At 43.3% G+C, this 25,046-nt stretch overlaps 1 protein-coding gene across 3 annotated transcripts in view; it reads left to right on the top strand.

The window, feature by feature from the left end:
- LOC115208609 (protein kinase C alpha type) overlaps positions 1 to 25,046 on the top strand; it is a 214,987-nt gene that overhangs the window by 157,934 nt on the left and 32,007 nt on the right. For 2 of the 3 annotated variants that reach the window (XM_029776804.1, XM_029776803.1), the window contains 6 exons: positions 503 to 535; positions 1,931 to 2,074; positions 2,645 to 2,818; positions 6,506 to 6,597; positions 7,537 to 7,599; positions 7,810 to 7,948. In XM_029776804.1, coding sequence (XP_029632664.1) covers positions 503 to 535; positions 1,931 to 2,074; positions 2,645 to 2,818; positions 6,506 to 6,597; positions 7,537 to 7,599; positions 7,810 to 7,948 — 645 coding nt within the window. The remainder of the gene's footprint in view (positions 1 to 502; positions 536 to 1,930; positions 2,075 to 2,644; positions 2,819 to 6,505; positions 6,598 to 7,536; positions 7,600 to 7,809; positions 7,949 to 25,046) is intronic. The other variant, XM_029776805.1, reaches the window with a different exon arrangement.

The raw sequence follows: 25,046 nt of genomic DNA, 5'->3' as shown, positions 1-25,046 counted from the left end.
CGTAATAAGAAAGCTATAGTTGGACTTTTCCCTCAAGTTGTCTCCACCAGTTACCACTAGATGCCACCATAGCACTTCATTGTAAAACCAGTATGAGCAACTGTGGTCCTGAAATAAAATGTCTGTGTTGTCATAGTGTTATGAGTGACTCTGCTCCTGAGATAAAATGTGTCTTTGTTGTCATAGTGTTATGAGAGACTGTGCTCCTGAGATAAAATGTGTCTGTGTTATGAGTGACTGTGCTCCTGAGATAAAATATCTGTGTTGTCAATGCATTAGTGTTATGAGCGACTGTGCTCCTGAGATACAATGTGTCTGTGTTGTCATAGTGTTATGAGCGACTGTGCTCCTGAGATAAAATATCTGTGTTGTCAATGCGTTGGTGTTATGAGTGACTGTGCTCCTGACATAAAGCATGTCTGTATGGTAGTGCTTCTGAAAGTATGGCTGTGTCTCAGCTGTCAGCCGTTCTCCGTTCACCTCTCCCCTGCTGTGGTTCCAGGGCCAGGCCAAGGACAAAGCCAGCCAAGTTCAGGTGCGTCCGAGAGGAAGTAAGGCCGCTTTTGCGAGTCTCTTCTCCTCGTTGGCTTCGCTTGTAGGTGTGCTGTGGTCTGCATAGCCCAATAGTGTGCTGCCTATACCTTACTAGTTATTTCTAGGCCCCGCCCACTAAACAACCCCTAGCCACTGCAGCATAGACACCTATCTGAATAGGCCAGGAGTAAAGTCTTCACCTAGCCTATCAGGGCAGGGTGGAGCTAGAACCTTTTGCATATGCCTATCAAATCCTGTCAGATCTACATGAAGTGAAGATTGGTGAGGGGCTAGGAATTATCTGGACTTGTATGCAGACGCCATTAACCAAACTAAAGCCGCCTGACCGGTTTATTGCACCTCGACTAGCCACGAACACCAAGGGGAAACAGCAGTAGATTGACACAGAGAACCTCACACACGTGACGTGTCAATTTATTGGACGGATTCCAATGGGATCAAATGTCTTTGGTTCAGTTTATTTGGATTGTCGTATATTCTACACAAATGGGCTGCTTTATTGTTGTGTGTAGTTTGTAATGTGCGTGGCTGCCAGCCTGTCCAGTGTACTAGACAGACAGGATGAGCTGTGGTGTGGACCGGGTTTAAGCATGAGTGTGCCGGCTGCTCGATTAGGCCCAGGCTCGTGTGTGTGTGTGTGTGTGTGTGTGTGTGTGTGTGTGTGTGTGTGTGTGTGTGTGTGTGTGTGTGTGTGTCTGTGTGTGTCTGTGTGTGTGTGTGTGTGTGTGTGTGTGGTGCAAAAGAGCGATTTGACACCCTGTGAGTAAGGGTGAAGAATGAGGATGACACCCAGGCCGTTGTGACACTGTCATGTTCCCACTTCCTGGAAAACAGATGGAATGTGCCTCCAGAGAAAAATGGAGGTCGCAAGAGTGTGTGAAAATGGGTGTGTGTAGTGCATGTGCGTGTCCGAGGCCAGGAGAGTTTACCGCCTTGCTCTGATTCTAAACCAAGCATGACTTGACGAGCTTTGAAGCTTTTTAAGAGCATGTGGTGGACATACTGATTGAATGGCGCATTGACCAATGACAATGCATTATCACTGAGGGGGTTTGACAGTAATTCATTCAAATGTCTTTAAATGAATTTCAACATTTTGACCTAAGGGTTTCTTGTAACTCCACAAAAATGAGAGTTATTTTACCATAATAGGTTAGCATAATGACAAAGTCAGGAGTATTCAAAGTCAGGAGTATGTGTACTGTAATTCCATATTTACTTTTTTTATACCTTCTGTCTATGTGTTCCATCTCCTCCAAAATGAATATATATTTTTTAAATAAATGATATATTGTGTTACATAAGGCTGCACAGCAGTGTGTGTGTGTGTGTGTGTGTGTGTCTCACGCCGTTCCCCTCTCCTCACCACACATAGAAAGCCAAGCTGGGCCCTGGTACTAAGAAGGTGATCGCTCCATCAGATGACAGCAGGTCTAATCTGCCCTATAACAACCTGGACTCTGTCAAACTTACCGACTTCAACTTCCTGGCCGTGCTGGGGAAAGGCAGCTTCGGCAAGGTGAGCCAGGATTTGACTTGTATTATTAAGGAGGATGAAGTGGTAGTTTCCCCGGACACAGATTAAGCCTGGTCCTGGACAGAAAAACCTCTTTCAATGACGATTCTTCATTGATCTTGCTTTTTAGTGTTGATCTTGCTTGTTCTGTGTTTGGGAAACCGCACCACAATGATTTGTCACAAGTTATTCTTATTGGCCTCTAAAATCAGCTACCCAACTTGTCATGTTCAATGTCCTGTGTACCGCGGGATGTTATCTATCGGATAAATCTGACATTGAGTAAGATCCGAGTGTATGTTGGTGTACGTGAGCAAAATCAAGGACTTGGCCACATCATCCATAATTTACACAAAACAGAGTCGTATAATGAATGAGTACAATGCAACGTTTCGGTTTAAACTGTCCGTATCTAGCACAACGTGAAGAAATGAGTACATCCACGCGTCAGTTGAGTAGTAAGCATACAGTAACAACAAAACAGTTGAGTTAACAACATTACTATCCGCATTAAGCCACCCTGTTTAGAAGCCTTCGGTCTAACCTTTGACCTCTCGTGTTCCTGTGTACTAGGTGATTCTGGCAGAGATGAAGCCCACAGAGGATCTGTACGCCATCAAGATCCTGAAGAAGGACGTGGTCATCCAGGATGATGATGTGGAGTGTACCATGATAGAGAAGAGAGTTCTGGCCCAGCAGGACAAACCACCCTTCCTCACCTCACTCCACTCCTGCTTCCAGACCGTGGTATGGAGACGACGGACACACGCATGCACAAGGGGATAAACACACACACATACACACACGAGGGCATATGGGCACACCCGCATGCACAAACACACAATTACTTTATTTTTGCTGTCCATTGGTGTTGATGATGACGTTGCTCCCAATTCTCATAAGTGTGGTTATGATGTGATGGGGTAGGGTTTGTGCCATTGCATGTGTCTGTGCAGGCCACACACACTGACATTTGCAAACCCACACACACACACACACACACACACACTATATACATATTATTTTTCTCTTACTCGTCAAGCTCCTCTATGACACGCACATATACACCACACACGTATATACCCACACACACACACACACATATACACCACACACGTATATACCCACACGCACATATACACCACACACGTATATACCCACACACACATATACACCACACACGTATATACCCACACACACATATACACCACACACGTATATACCCACACGCACATATACACCACACACGTATATACCCACACACACATATACACCACACACGTATATACCCACACACACATATACACCACACACGTATATACCCACACACACATATACACCACACACATATACACCACACACACATATACACCACACACGTATATACCCACACGCACATATACACCACACACGTATATACCCACACGCACATATACACCACACACGTATATACCCACACGCACATATACACCACACACGTATATACCCACACGCACATATACACCACACACGTATATACCCACACGCACATATACACCACACACGTATATACCCACACGCACATATACACCACACACGTATATACCCACACGCACATATACACCACACACGTATATACCCACACGCACATAGACACCACACACGTATATACCCACACGCACATATACACCACACACGTATATACCCACACGCACATATACACCACACACGTATATACCCACACGCACATATACACCACACACGTATATACCCACACACACATATACACCACACACGTATATACCCACACGCACATATACACCACACACGTATATACCCACACACACATATACACCACACACGTATATACCCACACACACATATACACCACACACGTATATACCCACACACACATATACACCACACACGTATATACCCACACACACATATACACCACACACGTATATACCCACACACACATATACACCACACACGTATATACCCACACACACATATACACCACACACGTATATACCCACACACACATATACACCACACACGTGTATATACCCACTCACACACACACATATACACCACACACGTATATACCCACACACACACACACACACACATATACACCACACACGTGTATATACCCACACACACACACATATACACCACACACGTATATACACACACACATATACACCACACACGTATATACACACACACATATACACCACCCACGTATATACCCACACACACACACGCATATGCACCACACACACAAAGTTCAAAGAAGTTTTTGTTTGTTTTAATCTGTCAGCTTTCTCAGCACTTCTCTCATTCCTCCTTAATCTTTAATCCCTCAATCTCTCTCGCGCAGAGACGACAAAGGGCAGGCGCCATCTGCACCGTACGGTGGCCAACACACACACATACACACACACACATACACACACACACACACACACACACATCCCCAAAGTGGAAATCTAAAATTCGATGCATTTTAAGTGAGGAGAAGTCCAAATCCTCTTCACAATAGGATGCCACTAACACTTTGAGGATAATTGTTTAAGGAAACCATTTGCCTTGTCTGACAGGTTATGTCAAGCTTATGTTGAGCAAAGTGCATAAAATACCGTAAACCTTATTATAATCTCGCAGCGTGATTTAATTTCAAACTGTTCTTCAACAATGTGTGTTATGAGGAGGCGATAATTTAACTAGGGTTTAGTAAGCTGAGGAATACATAAATAGTCGCCTCTTCAGAACGCACAATGTTGAAGAAAAGTTTCAAATTAAAACACACTTCCAGATAATATTTAAGCAATAAGGCCCAAGGAGGTGTGGTATATGGCCAATATACCACGGCTAAGGGCTGTTCTAAAGCACGACGCAATGCAGAGTGCCTGGATACATGTAATAGTGCCAGACATGCACACAAACATATACAGTTGGCATTGCTATTATGATTTTAGTTGTCCTTGATGTCCTTTGTTTTTTTGTTGTTTTTTTGCATTGTTGTTTGCTGTTTTCTACTGTCTTTTTCTTTTTTCTCTTTAGTTCATTTATGCGGGTTTTTGGGGGTGGGGAATGGAATTAATTGTATTTTTTTTATTAGTTATTTATTTATGGGGGGGACTGTGGGAGGGGTCTCGAATTGTTGAGGGACAGCTGTTGGGGAACTGTGGGGGAGATCTTGGAGGGTTCGGGTTCATGCTTTTTTGGTCTGGAGGAGATCTGTCAACGTGCCCTTGAGCAGGGCATTGACCCTGGATGTGTGTGTCACTCTGAATGGGAGTCTGGTGGATGACTGGTATGGTGTAGTTGTTGAGCGGCTTTACTGCAAGTATATCGTATGTTTTGGATATTCAATAAAAAAGTTTTAAAAAAATGAAAAGTGCCTGGATACAGCACTTAGCCATGCTATATTGGCCATATACCACAAACCCCCAAGGTGCCTTATTGCTATTATAAACTGGTTACCAACGTAATTAGACCAGTAAATGGTCATATTTTGTCATACCTGTGGTACACAGTCTGATATATCACGTCTTTTAGCCAATCAGTATTCAGGGATCTCGAACCACCCGGTTTATAGTGAGGTGTATGTTAAGTTTTGCACTTTGAAAATGTCGCCCTGTGACTAGCGCAGGACAGACAGCTAAGAGGCTGCCTGAGGGATTTACTTCAGTTTCACTAGGCATAATGGAGTCCTACATGGGAAATATTTCTGAAGTGTATTCATTTTCCTCTCATGTTGTTGTACTGCTTTCTATAGTACTTAACACTCCTACCGTATCCCCTATATGTGACTCAGTACTACACAACAGCCTCGCCACTGGGTCCTACAGTATATTGAAGAAAGCCTCTCTGTCTTTCTGACATGGCTGTTATCATGACAGAGTATATGACGGTAGAACAGATGCCAACCCAGAACATTCTGAAAAACAATGTTATATGATATTAAACACCCTCTGTCTCTGTCTCCCTCTGTGCTGGAATATTGGCTCAGAAATATACCACTTTTACTAGAACCTGTGAATTCAATGTAGGCTTTAATACAGAGTAGGAAAGCCGAGCCCTTCCATGGAAGGACTCCATTACATACGTAACCGAGCCCCTCCGTGAAAAATACTACATTCTCATATTACAGAGTCCTATCTTTATAGGATTCTGTCTTTGCATAACGTATGGAGTCCCCTCCCTCTATATGAAAATAGCTTTCCTTGACCTTTCTCCATTATTATCTTTCTATCTCAGTTCTTGCTTGTTAACGCCCACATCTGACAGCTGTATAGGTTATAATGGTAGCAGGGCCTAGTCCTATATGTTCCATTCCTTATATGGCTATTCTGTCTCAGCTCTTCAAAGTGGACAGCCTAAATGCTGCTAATAATGGAAATGTAATCATAGTCATGAGTTTTGCTCCCACACCTCTCTGCTCAGGACCGGCTGTACTTTGTCATGGAGTATGTGAATGGGGGAGACCTCATGTACCACATCCAACAAGCGGGCAAGTTCAAAGAGCCTCAGGCAGTGTAAGTTACCCTTTCACCTTTTATACTGAACAAAAATCTAAACACAGCATGTAAAGTGTTGGTCCCATGTTTCTGCTCCCAAGTGGCGCAGCGGTCTAAGGCACTGCATCTCAGTGCAAGAGGCGTAACTACAGTCCCTGGTTCGATTCCAGGCTGTATCACATCCGTGATTGGGAGTCCCATAGGTCGGCGCGCAATTGGCCCAGTGCCGTCTGGGTTTGGCCGGGGTAGGCCGTCATTGTAAATAAGAATTTGTTCTTAAATGACTTGCCTAGTTAAATAGCTGAAATAAAAGACCCCAGCGAATTTTGTCATTTCTCTACCATAAGCCGTCTCCAACGTCGTTTTAGAGAATTTGGCAGTACATCCAACCGGCCTCACAACCTCAGACCAGGTGTAACCACGCCAGCCCAGGACCTCCACATCTGGCTTCTTCACCTGCGGGATCATCTGAGGAGGGGTGCCGAGGAGCATTTCTGTCTGTAATAAAGCCCTTATTCCGATTGGCTGGGCCTGGCTCCCAAGTGGGTGGGCCTATATCCTCCCGGGCCCACCCATGGCTGCACCCCTGCCCAGTCATGTGAAATCCATAGAATTTATTTCAATTGACTGATTTCCTTCTATGAACTGTAATCAGTAAAATCTTTGAAATTGTTGCATGTTGCATTTATATTTTTGGTCAGGGGGAATAAGAGTGTGTGTGTAAAAGATAAATAAATAGAGGGCTTGGAAGAGAGAGGGGGAAGGGAGAAGAAGAGGGGAAACTAGACTGGGCACTGCAAAGTACGGAGGAGAAGGAGAAACAACGGCCTAGGTATAAGAATGAATGTATCTATCAGAATGTGCCCAGTCTAGCTGAAGCACATTACAGTCCTTTACAATCCTTCCTGTTGAAATGAATGGCTTCAAGGCTGTCTAACATGGAGCATGTCATTGCAGGTTCTATGCAGCAGAGATCTCTGTTGGCCTGTTCTTCCTGCACAAGAAAGGAATCATTTACAGGTGGATCTTCTTCCAATGTATACCAACTCAGAGGCACTTTATCCCATTCTAGGATCAATGTTTACCGCACACTGTGTATTGTCAAACCATTAAATCATCAATTTAATAATGTAAATGTAAGGAAGTAATAGGAGTGGTGTAGAAAAGGCCCTAAAATACAATGGTCATCTTCATTTGGCCCTTGTCACATGATGCGGGTGTCTCCTGCAGGGATCTGAAGCTGGACAACGTGATGCTGGACTCGGAGGGCCACATTAAGATTGCTGACTTTGGCATGTGTAAAGAGAACATATACGAGGGAGTGACCACTCGCACCTTCTGTGGGACGCCCGACTACATCGCCCCAGAGGTAGGAACAGGGGGAGTGTGTGTGTGTGTGGTGGGAGGGAGAGGGGTGGTCATCTTTGTCATTGTCTGGCCTGCGCCCCTGTCTCCATGGTGATCCACATCCTAGTCGACAGCTCAGGATGCGCGCGTGCACACACACACACACACACACACACCGTGTCTACTGAACATTTTGAGTTAGAACGAGAGCGTTTTGCATGAGAATCTGCCCTTGATATAACTAACCCAGTCAAACACAGCCCAGTGAAGGACATCATATTGATTTCCTCTAAAACGTCCTCGAAGAGGTTCATGGGTGCTGAGGCTGGGTGGACAAGCTGTGTTGGTGAGGTACACACGCACACACACACACACACACACACAGGGTGGTTGGGGCGGTGGTGAGCCCCTCTGCAAATGCACCGTCCAGCTCTCACAGCAGGGGCTCCAGTCAGGCCCTTATAACTCCACACGCTCTCTCTCTCTCTCTTTGACTTTGAGAGACTTGAGAGACTAGAGGTTGATACCATGTTATTAGCTCCAAAGAAGGGTTGGAAATTGACATTTACCTAAAAGTCTGATTTCTTAATTGAAGTGAAATTGACCTCAACCTCATAATACGAGACGTTTTGCTTCCCCTATATGTGTGTTTTATTAATTTTGTCTTGCTATTTTTGCAATGTGGAAGTTTGCTATCCTCTGTGTTTGTCGGTGTGTGTGTTCATGCACTTTAGTGTGTGTGTGTGAGATTGTGCGTGTGTCCCTGTATCTACACGCACCAGTGTGTGTGTCCGTGTACAGTGGCTTGCGAAAGTATTCACCCCCCTTGGCATTTTTCCTATTTTGTTGCTTTACAACCTGGAATTAAAATATATATTTTTTTGGGGGGGGGGGTTGTATCATTTGATTTACACAACATTCCTACCACTTTGAAGATGCAAAGTATGTTTTATTGTGAAACAAACAAGAATAAGACAAAAAAAAACAGAACTTGAGCATGCATAACTATTCAACCCCCCAAAATCAAAACTTTGTAGAGCCACCTTTTGCAGCAATTACAGCTGCAAGTCTCTTGGGGTATGTCTCTATAGGCTTGGCACATCTAGCCACTAGGATTTTTGCCCATTCTTCAAGGCAAAACTGCTCCAGCTCCTTCAAGTTGGATGGGTTCCGCTGGTGTACAGCAATCTTTAAGTCATACCACAGATTCTCAATTGGATTGTGGTCTGGGCTTTGACTAGGCCATTCCAAGACATTTAAATGTTTCCTCTTAAACCACTCAAGTGTTGCTTTAGCAGTATGCTTAGGGTCATTGTCCTGCTGGAAGGTGAACCTCCGTCCCAGTCTCACATCTCTGGAAGACTGAAACAGGTTTCCCTCAAAAATGTCCCTATATTTAGCGCCATCCATCATTCCTTCAATTTTGACCAGTTTCTCAGTCCCTGCCGATGGAAAAACATCCCCACAGTATGATGCTGCCACCACCATGCTTCAATGTGGTAATGGTATTCTCGGGGTGATGAGAGGTGTTGGGTTTGCGCCAGACATAGTGTTTTCCTTGATGGCCAAAAAGCTCAATTTTTTTCATCTGACCAGAATACCTTCTTCCATATATTTGGGGAATCTCCCACATGCCTTTTTGAGAACACCAAACGTGTTTGCTTATTTTTTTCTTTAAGCAATGGCTTTTTTCTGCCCACTCTTCCGTAAAGCCCAGCTCTGTGGAGTGTACGGCTTATAGTGGTCCTATGGACAGGTACTCCAATCTCCGCTGTGGAGCGTTGCAGCTCCTTCAGTGTTATCTTTGGTCTTTTTGTTGCCTCTCTGATTAATGCCCTCCTTGCCTGGTCCGTGAGTTTTGGTGGGCGGCCCTCTCTTGGCAGGTTTGTTGTGGTGCCATATTCTTTCCATTATTTAATAATGGATTTAATGGTGCTCCGTGGGATGTTCAAAGTTTTATATATTTTTTTATAACCCAACCCTGATCTGTATTACTTGTGTCATGCACAAAGTAGATGTCCTAACTGACTTGCCAAAACTATAGTTTGTTAACAAGAAATTTGTGGAGTGGTTGAAAAACTAGTTTTAATGACTCCAACCTAAGTGTATGTACACTTCCAAATTCAACTGTATACTGAGATCATGTGACACCTAGATTGAACACAGGTGGACTTTATTTAACTAATTATGTGACTTCTGAAGGTAATTGATTGCACCAGATCTTATTTAGGGGCTTAATAGCGAAGGGGATGAATACATATGCACGCACCACTTCTCCGTAATTTTTTTCATTTCACTTCACCAATCTGGACTATTTTGTTTATGTCCATCACATGAAATCCAAATAAAAATAATTTAAAATTACAGGTTCTAATGCAACAGTGTGTGTCCCCGTGTCCGTGTATCTACACGCACCAGTGTGTCCCCGTGCATATCTGTATGGGAGTACTCTTCCGTGTACTGTAGGTGTGTGTGTCTCTTAGTTGTCAGGACCCATGTGGAAAAACAGCTCACACGGTCGCTGTGCACCTCTCTCTCTTTCGCCTGTCACCGCCGCACGCGCACACACACACACATTGCATTGCTCTACTTCTCTCTCTCTTTCCGCTCTTTACCTCTCACCCTGACCTACATAGGCAGCCATGGGAAGGCTCTGTGAGTGTCCCAAACGGCACCCTGTTTCCTCTATGGCCCTATGGGCCTTGGTCAAAAGCAGTGCACTATAAAGGGAATAGGGTGTCATCTGGGATGCAGCCTTTATCAATCTGAGAGGAACACGTTGGTCACTGTATGCTAATGGGAATTTACACACTGCGTTACCAGAGTAACAAGCCCGTGAGATTTTAATTTAATTTATCTATTTCACCTTTATTTAACCAGGTAGGCAAGTTGAGAACAAGTTCTCATTTACAATTGCGACCTGGCCAAGATAAAATAAAGCAGTTTGACACATACAACAAGACAGAGTTACACATGGAGTAAAACAAACATACAGTCAATAATACAGTAGAAAAATAAGTCTATATGTGAGCAAATGAGGTGAGATAAGGGAGGTAAAGGCAAAAAAAGGCCATGGTGGCGAAGTACATACAATATAGCAAGTAAAACACTGGAATGGTAGATTTGTAGTGGAAGAAAGTGAAAGTAGAAATAGAAATAATGGGGTGCAAAGGAGCAAATAAATAAATAAATACAGTAGGGGAAGAGGTAGTTGTTTGGGCTAAATTATAGATGGGCTATGTACAGGTGCAGTAATCTGTGAGCTGCTCTGACAGCTGGTGCTTAAAGCTAGTGAGGGAGATAAGTGTTTCCAGTTTCAGAGATTTTTGTAGTTCATTCCAGTCATTGGCAGCAGAGAACTGGAAGGAGAGGCGGCCGAAGGAGGAATTGGCTTTGGGGGTGACCAGTGAGATATACAGTGAGGGGGGAAAAGTATTTGATCCCCTGCTGATTTTGTACATTTGCCCACTGACAAAGAAATGATCAGTCTATAATTTTAATGGTAGGTGTATTTGAACAGTGAGAGACAGAATAAAAACAAAAAAATCCAGAAAAACGCATGTCTAAAATGTTATTAAATTATTTGCATTTTAATGAGGGAAATAAGTATTTGACCCCTCTGCAAAACATGACTTAGTATTTGGTGGCAAAACCCTGGCAATCACAGAGGTCAGACGTTTCTTGTAGTTGGCCACCAGGTTTGCACACATCTCAGGAGGGATTTAGTCCCACTCCTCTTTGCAGATCTTCTCCAAGTCATTAAGGTTTCGAGGCTGACGTTTGGCAACTCGAACCTTCAGCTCCCTCCACAGATTTTCTATGGGATTAAGGTCTGGAGACTGGCTAGGCCACTACAGGACCTTAATGTGCTTCTTCTTGAGCCACTCCTTTGTTGCCTTGACCGTGTGTTTTGGGTCATTGTCATGCTGGAATACCCATCCACGACCCATTTTCAATGCCCTGGCTGAGGGAAGGAGGTTCTCACCCAAGATTTGACGGTACATGGCCCCCGTCCATCGACCCTTTGATGCGGTGAAGTTGTCCTGTCCCCTTAGCAGAAAAACACCCCCAAAGCATAATGTTTCCACCTCCATGTTTGACGGTGGGGATGGTGTTCTTGGGGTCATAGGCAGCATTCCTCCTCCTCCAAACACGGCGAGTTGAGTTGATGCCAAAGAGCTCCATTTTGGTCTCATCTGACCACAACACTTTCACCCAGTTGTCCTCTGAATCATTCAGATGTTCATTGGCAAACTTCAGATGGGCATGTATATGTGCTTTCTTGAGCAGGGGAACATTGCGGGCGCTGCAGGATTTCAGTCCTTCACGGCGTAGTGTGTTACCAATTGTTTTCTTGGTGATTATGGTCCCAGCTGCCTTGAGATCATTGACAAGATCCTCCCATGTAGTTCTGGGCTGATTCCTCACCGTTCTCATGATCATTGCAACTCCACGAGGTGATCTTGCATGGAGCCCCAGGCCGAGGCAGATTGACAGTTATTTTGTGTTTCTTCCATTTGCGAATAATCGCACCAACTGTTGTCACCTTCTTACCAAGCTGCTTGGCGATGGTCTTGTAGCCCATTCCAGCCTTGTGTAGGTCTACAATCTTGTCCCTGACATCCTTGGAGAGCTCTTTGGTCTTGGCCATGGTGGAGAGTTTGGAATCTGATTGATTGATTGCTTCTGTGGACAGGTTTCTTTTACACAGGTAACAAACTGAGATTAGGAGCACTCCCTTTAAGAGTGTGCTCCTAATCTCAGCTCGTTACCTGTATAAAAGACACCTGGGAGCCAGAAATCTTTCTGATTGAGAGGGGGTCAAATACTTATTTCCCTCATTAAAATGCAAATCAATTTATAACATTTTTGACATGTGTTTTTCTGGATTTTTTTGTTGTTATTCTGTCTCTCACTGTTCAAATAAACCTACCATTAAAATTATAGACTGATCATTTCTTTGTCAGTGGGCAAACGTACAAAATCAGCAGGGGATCAAATACTTTTTTCCTTCACTGTACCTGCTGGAGCACGTGCTACTGGTGGGTGCTGCTATGGTGACCAGCGAGCTCAGATAAGGGGGAACTTTACCTAGCAGGGTCTTGTAGATGGCCTGGAGCCAGTGGATTTGGCGATGAGTATGAAGCGAGGGCCAGGCAACGAGAGCGTACAGGTCGCAGTGGTGGGTAGTATATGGGGCTTTGGTGACAAAATAGATGGCACCGTGATAGACTGCATCCAATTTATTGAGTAGGGTATTGGAGGCTATTTTGTAAATGACATCGCCGAAGTCGAGGATCAGTAGGATGGTCAGTTTTACGAGGGTATGTTTGGCAGCATGAGTGAAGGATGCTTTGTTGCGAAATAGGAAGCCAATTCTAGATTTAATTTTGGATTGTAGATGTTTAATGTGAGTCTGGAAGGAGAGTTTACAGTCTATCCAGACACCTAGGGATTTGTAGTTGTCCACATATTCTAAGTCAGAACCGTCCAGAGTAGTGATGCTGGACGGGCGGGCAGGTGCAGGCAGCGATCGGTTGAAGAGCATGCATTTAGTTTTACTTGTATTTAAGAGCAATTGGAGGCCACGGAAGGAGAGTTGTATGGCATTGAAGCTCGTCTGGAGGGTTGTTAACACAGTGTCCAAAGAAGGGCCAGAAGTATACAGAATGGTGTCGTCTGCATAGAGTTGGATCAGAGACTCACCAGCAGCAAGAGCGACATCATTGATGTATACAGAGAAGAGAGTCGGCCCAAGAATTGAACCCTGTGGCACCACCATAGAGACTGACAGAGGTCCGGACAACAGGCCCTCCGATTTGACACACTGAACTCTATCAGAGAAGTAGTTGGTGAACCAGGCGAGGCATTCATTTGAGAAACCAAGACTATTGAGTCTGCCGATGAGGATGTGGTGATTGACAGAGTCGAAAGCCTTGGCCAGGTCAATGAATATGGCTGCAGAGTATTGTTTCTTATCGATGGCGGTTAAGATATCGTTTAGGACCTTGAGCGTGGCTGAGGTGCACCCATGACCAGCTCTGAAAACAGATTGCATAGCGGAGAAGGTGCGGTGGGATTCGAAATGGTCGGTAATCTGTTTGTTGACTTGGCTTTCAAAGACCTTAGAAAGGCAGGGTAGGATAGATATAGGTCTGTAGCAGTTTGGGTTAAGAGTGTCCCCCCCTTTCAAGAGGGGGATGACCGCAGCTGCTTTCCAATCTTTGGGAATCTCAGATGACACGAAAGAGAGGTTGAACAGGCTAGTAATAGGGGTTGCAACAATTTCGGCAGATAATTTTAGAAAGAAAGGGTCCAGATTGTCTAGCCCGGCTGATTTGTAGGGGTCCAGATTTTGCAGCTCTTTCAGAACATCAGCTGACTGGATTTGGGAGAACATTTTACATTTTTACATTTTTAGTCATTTAGCAGATGCTCTTATCCAGAGCGACTTACAGTGGTGAATGCATACATTTCTATTTTTTTTAATATATTTTTTTGTACTGGCCCCCCATGGGAATCGAACCCACAACCCTGGCGTTGCACACACCATGCTGGCGTTGCAATCACCATGCTCTACCAACTGAGCCACAGGAGAAATGGGGAAGGCTTGGGCGAGTTGCTGTGGGGAGTGCAGTGCTGTGCTGTTGACCGTGGTAGGGGTAGCCAGGTGGAAGCATGGCCAGCCATAGAAAAATGCTTATTGAAATTCACAATTATAGTGGATTTATCGGTGGTGACAGAGTTTCCTATCCTCAGTGCAGTGGGCAGCTGGGAGGATGTGCTCTTATTCTCCATGGACTTTACAGTGTCCCAGAACTTTTTTTGAGTTTGTGTTGCAGGAAGCAAATTTCTGCTTGAAAAAAGCTAGCCTTGGCTTTTCTAACTGCCTGTGTATATTGGTTTCCAACTTCCCTGAAAAGTTGCATATCACGGGGGCTGTTCGATGCTAATGCAGAACGCCACAGGATGTTTTTATGCTGGTTAAGGGCAGTCAGGTCTGGAGAGAACCAAGGGCTATATCTGTTCCTGGTTCTAAATTTCTTGAATGGGGCATGCTTATTTAAGATGGTGAGGTAGACATTTAAAAAAAATAACCAGGCATCCTCTACTGACGGGATGAGGACAATATCCTTCCAGGATACCCGGGCCAGGTCGATTAGAAAGGCCTGCTCGCTGAAGTGTTTCAGGGAGCGTTTGACAGTGATGAGTGGATGTCGTTTGACCGCTGACCCATTACGGATGCAGGCAATGAGGCAGTGATCGCTGAGATCTTGGTTTAAAACAGCAGAGGTGTATTTAGAGGGCAAGTTGGTTAGGGTGATATCTATGAGGGTGCCCGTGTTTACGGCTTTGGGGTGGTACCTGGTAGGTTCCTTGATGATTTGTGTGAGGTTGAGGGCATCAAGCTTAGATTGTAGGATGGCTGGGGTGTTAAGCATGTCCCAGTTTAGGTCACCTAGCAGCACGAGCTCTGAAGATAGATGGGGGGCAATCAGTTCACATATAGTGTCCAGAGCCCAGCTGGGGTTAGAGGGTGGTCTATAGCAGGCGGCAACAGTGAGAGACTTGTTTTTAGAGAGGTGGATTTTTAAAAGTAGAAGTTCAAATTGTTTGGGTACAGACCTGGATAGTAGGACAGAACTCTGCAGGCTATCTCTGCAGTAGATTGCAACACCGCCCCCTTTGGCCTTTCTATCTTGTCTGAAAATGTTGTAGTTAGGGATGGAGATTTCAGAGTTTTTGGTGGTCTTCCTAAGCCAGGATTCAGACACGGCTAGGACATCTGGGTTGGCAGAGTGTGCTAAAGCAGTGAATAAAACAAACTTAGGGAGGAGGCTTCTAATGTTAACATGTATGAAACCAAGGCTATTACGCTTACAGAAGTCATCAAAAGAGAGCGCCTGGGGAATAGGAGTGGAGCTAGTCACTGCAGGGCCTGGATTCACCTCTACATCGCCAGATGAACAGAGGAGGAGTAGGATAAGGGTACGGCTAAAAGCTATGAGAAGTGGTCATCAAGGACGTCCGGAACAGAGAGTAAAAGGAGCAGGTTTCTGGGGGCGATAAAATAGCTTCAAGGTATAATGTACCGACAAAGGTATGGTTGGATGTGAATACAGTGGAGGTAAACCTAGGCATTGAGTGATGATGAGAGAGATATTGTCTCTAGAAACATCATTGAAACCAGGTGATGTCATCGCATGTGTGGGTGGTGGAACTGAGGTTGGATAAGGTGTAATGAGCAGGGCTAGAGACTCTACAGTGAAATAAGCCAAATAACACTAACCAGAACAGCAATGGACAGGGCATATTGACATTAAGGAGAGGCATGCTTAGCCGAGTGATCATAAGGGTCCAGTGAGTAGTGAGGTTGGTTGGGGTCATGGCGATTCAAACAGCTAGCCGGGCCATGGGTAGCAAGCTGGCAAGAAGATGGTCTGTTTTTAGCCACCTCGTGCGTTTCCGTCGGTAGATTAGTGGGGTTCCGTGTGGTAGAGGGGACCAATCCAATTGGCAAAATAGTTATAGTTATAGTTGCCCAAGAAAATTGTCCGATAGACCTATTCAGATGGGGAGGGGGAGATGGGGGGGAGGATAAATAGAGAGGCAGAGAGAGACTGGGAGAGTGTGAGAGACTGGGAGAGCGAGAGACGCTGCTTTAGCGCTATCTTTGGATTGTCCTCTGGCTCCTTGTTTTGGCTTCAACTTCACTTCCTATTTTTAGGTTTTATGCAATTAGTGGTTGCGGTGACAGATGTTTTCAGATCAGAGCAATTCGTTTCTGTGTTCAACCCTCTGTGTTGACAGAGGAAGAAGTCGTGAGAGAAGAGAGAGAGAAACTGCCAAACGTACATTTTTGCACTTTGTCAGTGTGCGCTAAACTCAGCCTGACCTCCCATTTTGCCTCGTTCCCCAAAGCCTTTAGCGATAGCAGCTAACGTTAGCCAAGACGGAGACCCTTCAACTGCTCTGCCGTGCGCTGAGTAGCAGTTGCCCTACAGATCTAACTTATCTTGCCCATAACCTAACCCCAACCATTAGAGGCAAGTTGACGAGGGTGTAACTCAATATACTTTACAAGTGCAAGAAAATGCTTTATTCTCTTGTTAAGATCCAGTTTGATAAATCAACTGATAACAAAATGCCATTCTAACACCAAATAATTATAAACAGCAGGGCTAGAGCCAGCTTAAAAGCCTCCATAGCCAGTAGCTCTCCAGGAGCACGGTTGGCCATCCCTGATATACACTAACTTGTGAGTAAATCATGTGATGAATCAGCTATTCTCCTGAAAGCCCTACTGCCTATCCATTCAACAGTGTGACGCTGTTTGAATGAACACCATCAATCCAGGCATGCGGTCAGTATAGTAGCCTAACTAGTCAAATACATTCACTTCAAAACCTTGCAACAGACGAACAGCTTATGGCTTAATGTGCAGTACTCACCGTGATACACGTCACTTAAACGAATCCAGTAACACTGAGGTGGGCCAACATCACTTCAACCTGCTGTAATGTTGTTTCTGAGATCAGGCTGAGGTTGTGTTCTGTAGTGTTTAGTGGTTATCTTGTCTCCGTAGTTTCTATGTGCACGGGGCTATATTAAGAGTGGTAGTAGTGGTGGAAGCCTTGAGTAGCTATGAACGATCCAGAACTGTCATGTAGTATTAGGCCTGCCGGGAGTCATCCACCGCAGCTCAGATGTACACAACCACACACACACACACACACACACACACACACACACACACACACACACACACACACACACACACAGTACGTTACATTGAGTGATCTGGCCATAGGCCTCTATGGAGTGTGGGAAATGAAAGAAAACAACATGAGAAAGTGGAGCGACAGGTCATCAGAGTGTGTGTCCCTATCACATTCATTCATTATGATGCCAAACCAGAGAAGAGACTGACTGGGACACACACACTTGCAATCACTCATATACACAGATACAGACTGCATTCACACAAACACACTCAGTCAGTCTCAAACAGACAGACAGACAGAGACCGACACACACACACACACAATCAAATTAGTATTCTCACAGAAAACCCTACACACACTTCGCCACGCAGTGCTGTGCATGGAGTTGAAGGTCACCATTGTGTCATTGTGACAGGCGACAGGCAAGGACAGCGGTGTCACATTGGTGCTCGCTGCAGTATGGCCTGATACCTATACCTTTCTGTCAGCATTACTTCGTTATTCTCTCTCTCTCTCTGTTATTCTCTCTCTCTCTCTCTCTCTCTCTCTCTCTCTCTCTCTCTCTCTCTCTCTCTCTCTCTCTCTCTCTCTCTTTCTTTCTGTCTCTCTCTCTGTGTGTCTCTCTCTCGCTCTCTCCCGCTCTCTCTGTCTCTCTGTCTCTCTGCCTCTCTCTCTCTCTCTCTCTCTCTCTCTGTCTCTCTGTCTCTCTGCCTCTCTGCCTCTCTCTCTCTGTGTCTCGCTCTCTCTCTTTCTATCTCTGTCTCTCTGCCTCTCTCTCTCTGTGTGTCTCGCTCACTCGTTATATATATACAGGGGCGGAAATCACGGGGGGACGGGGGACACACGACCCCCCCCATCCTGGGAAAAATATGATTTGTCCCCCCCAATATATCACTGAAACATAACTATGTAATTTAAATAATATTAATAATACGCAATGAAAGCAATTGTGCTGATTATAGACACTTAATAGCGCGTTTTTAAGTTTCAAAAGATTGCGACCCCCCCACCCTTTGCCTCACAATGGTTTGATCCACTGCCAGTTCCTTAGTTGGCAAGGTAACAGAGGGGTCGTATCCACTGTCTGAAAGGCACTCAATGAACGTAACTGACGTGAGGTTAATCCAGTCAATCGCGCACACACACTAGCTGAATATGCAGAGCTAGCGCGCAAATATTAACTATTAAGCTAGCTAGTACCTATTCCATTTATGTGGCCTCGTCAAAGATGGAATCTTTGCTATTGTCAATTTATTCCAAGATCAGCATGCAGATGATGTAAGTTAGTGCTTCAAAGTCCCTGTGATAAGGTTAGCGATAAACTGGAGTCCAAACTGAACAGAACTACACTCTCTTCTACCATTGTCTTAAATATATTTAATGGTCTCGTTGCAAAAACTAAATTGTCACAAGGGAACTTTTATTTATTTATTTTATTTCACCTTTATTTAACCTGGGTAGCAAAGATTATAGCAAACACCACTGAAACGGAATTGGTGCTCGCTAGCTTTGCAAATTAAGCTATTGTTGGAAGCCAGCCAATATGAAACAAACTATTCAAATTACAAAAGGTTGCAGCATATGTTGTGTAAATGGTGAACTCATACAGCTGTCAACTCTTGTCATTTTAATCCGTTTCACATTTGCTAGCTACCTTTTAGATCGAAGCCCAAATAGAATGATAAAAGATAAGATGATAGAAGCCCATCTCCTACTGTAAATAACCTACACACTGTGTGTGTGTGTGTAGCCAGCCAGGTAGAAAAATGGCAGAAAAATAAAAGACGGACATCAGAGTATTTTTCAATACACCAAAACGCATAGTAAGAACCCTAGTAGCCTAATATCTCAAAGACTAGTTGATAAAATGTTCATAAGAAAGAAATTAAATTCTAATGGAAATGTTTCACAATGATGTCATTAGGCAGAGCAGGCAACAGATGGCACACAGACAGCAGAGTTGGGGACAGATATGCAGGGACAGACTGGCAGAGACAGGGAGTCTCAGGTAAGTTTGTTGAGTCTTTGTTTGGCAACATTATGAAAGGTTCTCAATTTTTTTGACTTGTAAAATAGGAACATAATTGGAAAATGCCATGGATACCCCCACTCTCAACTTAAACTGGTGACTGAACTAAGATTTGTTAAAGGCAATGGTATTGCTGTTGTGATTAGTTGTGTAGTTTTGGGTACCGGTAGTTAGGAGTACGGCAAACACCTTATTTCTTTGGTTCCTCAATATACATTTACCATATTACAATGTAGGCTATGTGTTACAGCACTACTTTTGGTGTCCCCCTCAGGAATTGCTCTTGAGAAAATTTCATGTAATTGTCCCCTCCAAAGTTGATATCAGATTTTCGCCCCTGTGTATATATATATATATATATATATATATATATATATATATATATATATATATATATATATATATATATATATATATATATATATATATATATATATATATATATATATATATATATACTGTCATGATCAGATGATGCTGTGAGGATATCACATTCTTTGTTGAACTGCGATCCTTGGAGAACGTGCCAGAGCTCTGAGACGTGTGTGTGTGTGTGTGTGTGTGTGTGTGTGTGTGTGTGTGTGTGTGTGTTGAGGTAAGGTGATTCTTTGTGTAATGCTAGTGAAGTGCTAGTTGCCATTATGTGGAGATGTCACCTTCCTTGAAAGGTTGTTGGTTTGCGCCCAGGTCTGGAAGATGGACCAAATGCCACTGTGTTACACTTTATCTTAAAGATAACACTGCTGAATACCTGACATGAGGTAAAAACAAAGGATTTTAAGTGTTCACATAAAATATATCATGATACTAAACAGGTTTTGAGTTTATTCCTGTTTTAATTGCAAACAGAATGGAACAAAAAGTAAAGAGTAGTAGCAACATTTTTACAGTAACCTAGCATTGCCATAGTTCCCATCAATGGACCTTTACGTCATAGAGTACATAGGTATTTGAGTGAGTAAATAGCTAAGAGTTAGCTACTGAGTAAATAGCTAAGAGTTAGCTACTGAGTAAATAGCTAAGAGTTAGCTACTGAGGAAATAGCTAAGAGTTAGCTACTGAGTAAATAGCTAAGAGTTAGCTACTGAGTAAATAGCTAAGAGTTAGCTACTGAGTAAATAGCAGAATGCCATTGAAGGTACTGAAGTTGTAGCCGTTGTCCTCATCGTAGATCCATGAGTTGGACTGAGGGGCATGTAGACCTGGTCTCCTACCTCAAGCATCAACACAAGCCCATTAGATCCATTATCTGCAAGGTCACCAGATGCAATACGTTCCCTGTTCTTATACAGGAAAACGTACCCTGGGTTGGCTCCAAATGCATTGCAATAGAAGGTGAAGTGGTAGAGTCCTCTCATTGGTGCTGTGAAGATACCTAGGGCAAATGAGGAGCTTTTAGATATCACGTCTACATAAAACATTTACAGTATATTAAAGTATATTATGGTTTAGTGCATCACATTACCTCAGGTGGGTTTATAGAGGTCGCCAATGTTTGTGAAGATCTTTTTGTAGACCAAGGTAGTTTCAGTGTTGAAAGGTCCTACAGTATGTTCCCTGCCTTGATTCCCAGTGCTGCAGAGAAGGCCACCATAGAAGGCCACCGTCTGTTTGTGAATGATATGAGAGTACACACTCCATGACAATCTATTTGACAGTTGACTTCAAATTAAGTTTTTCCTGACCGTGTGATCTGAGGGTCATATGTTTTTTTCCTAAATCTGCACTTCAGCACTATTGGTGATTTTAAATGCTTTTATTGGTGACTGTTTTGAGTAAATCTGAATATATTGTCAAAGCTAGTGTAGGTATTCTCTAGTAGTTGAACCTTTATGTCATGTTTTATCTATGCATGACAAGTTTTACAATGCATTATGGCCGCATTATACTCGAATGCTTTCCGTGAATAATGCTATTACATTTTCTCTTCAGCTCCTCCGCCTGGTTCTCACTGGCTTTCAGTCTGGCCTCCATCTCTCTCAGCACAGTGTAGATGTCACGCTGGCAGGTTTGCTGGAACTGTGTTGAGGCTGCGACCTCATCTTTCTGGTTCCAGATTCCCATCCTCTGTAGCTATGGCATTGTCTCAGTAGCACATCAATGCTAGCTGCAGAGCTATAGTGGTCTTCGTTGTTAATCTGGACTCTTGAGTCGTTTGTTCTCCTGTAATTTTCTGATCTCTAGTCCGTGGTTTTATGGAATGTTCCCAGGAGGACTTTGTTCCGGTTCAACGTGGCTACCTTTCAGTCATGTTCAAGTGCTTAAGAAACGGCAACGGTTATGGATTGACGTGACCTGCTTCTTTTACCACTATTTCAGTTTGGGTAAATGTTTCACAAAACTATTGTCTCTCTTCACAGTACCGTATGAGTCATGTGTTTGGGTTTCAAATACTTCATCTGTGCCTGCTTGAGCTTTCCTTGCTTAATAAACTAACAGAAACAGTCCCCAAATTGCACTCCAAGCAGACTTAAGCGAACGCTCAAAATATTTGAAATGTTTTATTTAAGGATGTGATCCCAGGTCTGGTGTTTTAACTCAAGGAGTATGTGAGCGCCTGTAAATCATTCTTTTCAAGATCCTTTCCTTCTCATTCAGGTCATGTTTTTTTCCCCCAATCCTGTAACCCATGATGATAAATACATTTAAGGAGGACATAAAGCTATGAGCAACAGCAAATGTTTTTCCAGACCTCTAAAGTGCACTCTGCAGTACACCCGAGAATATGAATAAGAACATACACCTCAGAATAGGCTACATGTACAATGTAACAATGAATCAGCATAAAATGTATAAAACAGCATCACACGTCGCTGTTGGTTTGTGTACAGTAAATGCAGGATGGAAGCTGCCAGAGGCAGGGTTATTATGTGTCATTCTGTAAACACCACAGATGTACTAAACCGAGAGAGAGATTTTTTTTTTTTATAAATAAACAGTGTTAATCTTGTCCATTCATTTTTCATTTTTTTTCTTTTTTTACATTTTTTTTTTTTTTTCTGTTGCATGTAGCTGGATCTGTCAAACAGATGGTGTGGAACTTATCCCCATTCAGGATACACTGGGCAAATAGCAGAATGCCAGTGAAGGTGCTGAGGTTGCGGTCATTTCCTACCCAGATCCATGAGTTGGCTTCAAGGCGCACCTAGACCTGATCTCCCTCCTCAAGCGTCAGTACAGCCCCGTTAGATCCATTATCTGAACCATCGCTAGATGTTATGGGATCTGCCGTGCCAACGACTCCCTCTCCTTTCACGAACAGAAATGCTATCTTGGCTCCATGTGTATGGCAATAGAAGGCGAAGTGGTGGAGTCTCACTGGTGCCATGAACATACCTGTAGCGAAGGAGCTTAATAAATGGTTTATAAATATACCGATTTTGATCAATCATTACAATTATCAATAGTTTACTGATGGTATTGCTTAACACAGTTTTTATGTTTTGTTATTATCAGCACAATGTAAATAGGGATACTACTAATGTAAGAAGAATCACCAGATTTGGGGTCAACTCAGAATTTAGTTGTGAATTGCTCTTTAATTCGAATTAATTCACCATTTGAATTGGATTGGAATTGGACACACCCCACAGGAAAACAGTTTGATGATATTTTAATAAAATGAAGTCAAATTAAGTTCAATGCAGTTAAATTAAACTCATGGCTAATGTACTCTACACGTCACTGTACACATTTACATTTTTTCATCAATTATAGATGGTTACCAGTTATGTTACAGTAAATTAGGAATTAGGAAATCTATACAGTACATTGCCCAGGAAATATATGCATTCCCTGTTGCAATGGTAAAGGTATAGATCTACCGGGAAAATAATAAGCTAAAACTTTCAAAAGTGAACTGTCGCTTTAACCTTTTTCAGTTATTGGCTTCGAATTTCTCCAGAAATGTTATTGTTTGTGCTTCACATTACCGGTTGTGGGGTTGCCGATGTCGGTGATGGCCATCCCGTAGACCAAAATAGTTTCAGTGTTGAACGGTCCTTTTGTTGCTTCCGGGAACCGTCCTCTGTCAGTGCAGCTGAGAATGCCACTCTTGGTCTTTCTGTGATGACAACGATTACACATTCTTAAATACATTATGATGTGGTCATAATGCATTACAAGACGCTTATAATGAATGAGTCATTGGGCCTGTCTGAATACCAATGCTAGTTTTATAGTATATGAAACTTCAGAAATGTAGGATGATTTGAAATGCCAGGGTGTCATATATTCAGCGTTTCATCTAGTATGACTTGACAGCTCACTATTGAGGAAGAGAATATTCTTATCAGACCCACGTGTATTTGTCAGTAGCTGATAATCAGAAGAGGGGATGTGCTGTTCCAAAATGAACGAATTGCGCAAACAGACGCGATTGTGCATTTAGATGGCGCCTTCTCAATATGGACGATCCTAGTATGTTGTTGCTTACTGCGTACATTCTTTACTGAACCGTATGTTCTAAATAGTATGTAGTATGGTTCGTACATTTAGTACCCAGTGCCACATAAAAATGTATTCGTAAAACGTGATAAGGGCTCATACATCCTTTTGCACAAGTGATAATACGTTATAACTCTCTTTACCTTGATTCATTTTCCTGAATTCATCAACCTGGTTTCCTGTATTTCTCAGTCTGGTTCTCAGCTCCTCTTCCTGGACCCTACTGGTACTCAGTCTGACCTCCATAGTTTCCATTTTGTCTTGGTTTGGGTCAGCTCAACTATCTGCTCTACCAGCATCTCTTTCAGCATAGTGTGGAAGGCAGATGGTGTGATATCTTTGTCTAGCTGTTGCTTGTTGACAACCACTCCACTTTCATGTTCACTGTCTGACTGACCCAGCACAACCATGTCAGCTGCAGAACTATAATGGTCTTCATTCTCAGTATGGACGATTGAGTTGTTTTGTCTCCTGTGTAATTTCTGATCCCTGGCCCTGATCCCTGGGTTTTCAGCATGTATCCATCTGAAACGTTACCTAAGATAGACCTGTTGTTGATGTACACTACTGGTCAAAAGTGTGGACACACCTACTCATTCAAGGGTTTTTCTTTATTTTTACCATGTTCTACATTGTAGAATAATAGTGAAGACATCAAAACGATTAAATAACACATATGGAATCATGTAGTAACCAAAGAAGTGTTAAACAAATCAAAATCTATTTTATATTTTAAGATTCTTCAAATAGCCACCCTTTGCCTTGATGACAGCTTTGCACACTCTTGGCATTCTCTCAACCAGCTTCACCTGAAAAGCATTTCAATTAACAGGTGTGCCTTGTTAAAAGTTCATTTGTGGAATGTCTTTCTTTCTTGATGTGTTTGAGCCAATCAGTTGTGTTGTGACAAGGTAGGACGG

The sequence above is a fragment of the Salmo trutta genome, chromosome 14, assembly GCF_901001165.1.
Source record: "Salmo trutta chromosome 14, fSalTru1.1, whole genome shotgun sequence".
Lineage (NCBI taxonomy): Eukaryota > Metazoa > Chordata > Actinopteri > Salmoniformes > Salmonidae > Salmo > Salmo trutta.
Note: the sequence above shows the minus strand (reverse complement) of the source record. Positions and strands in the feature narration are given on the sequence as shown.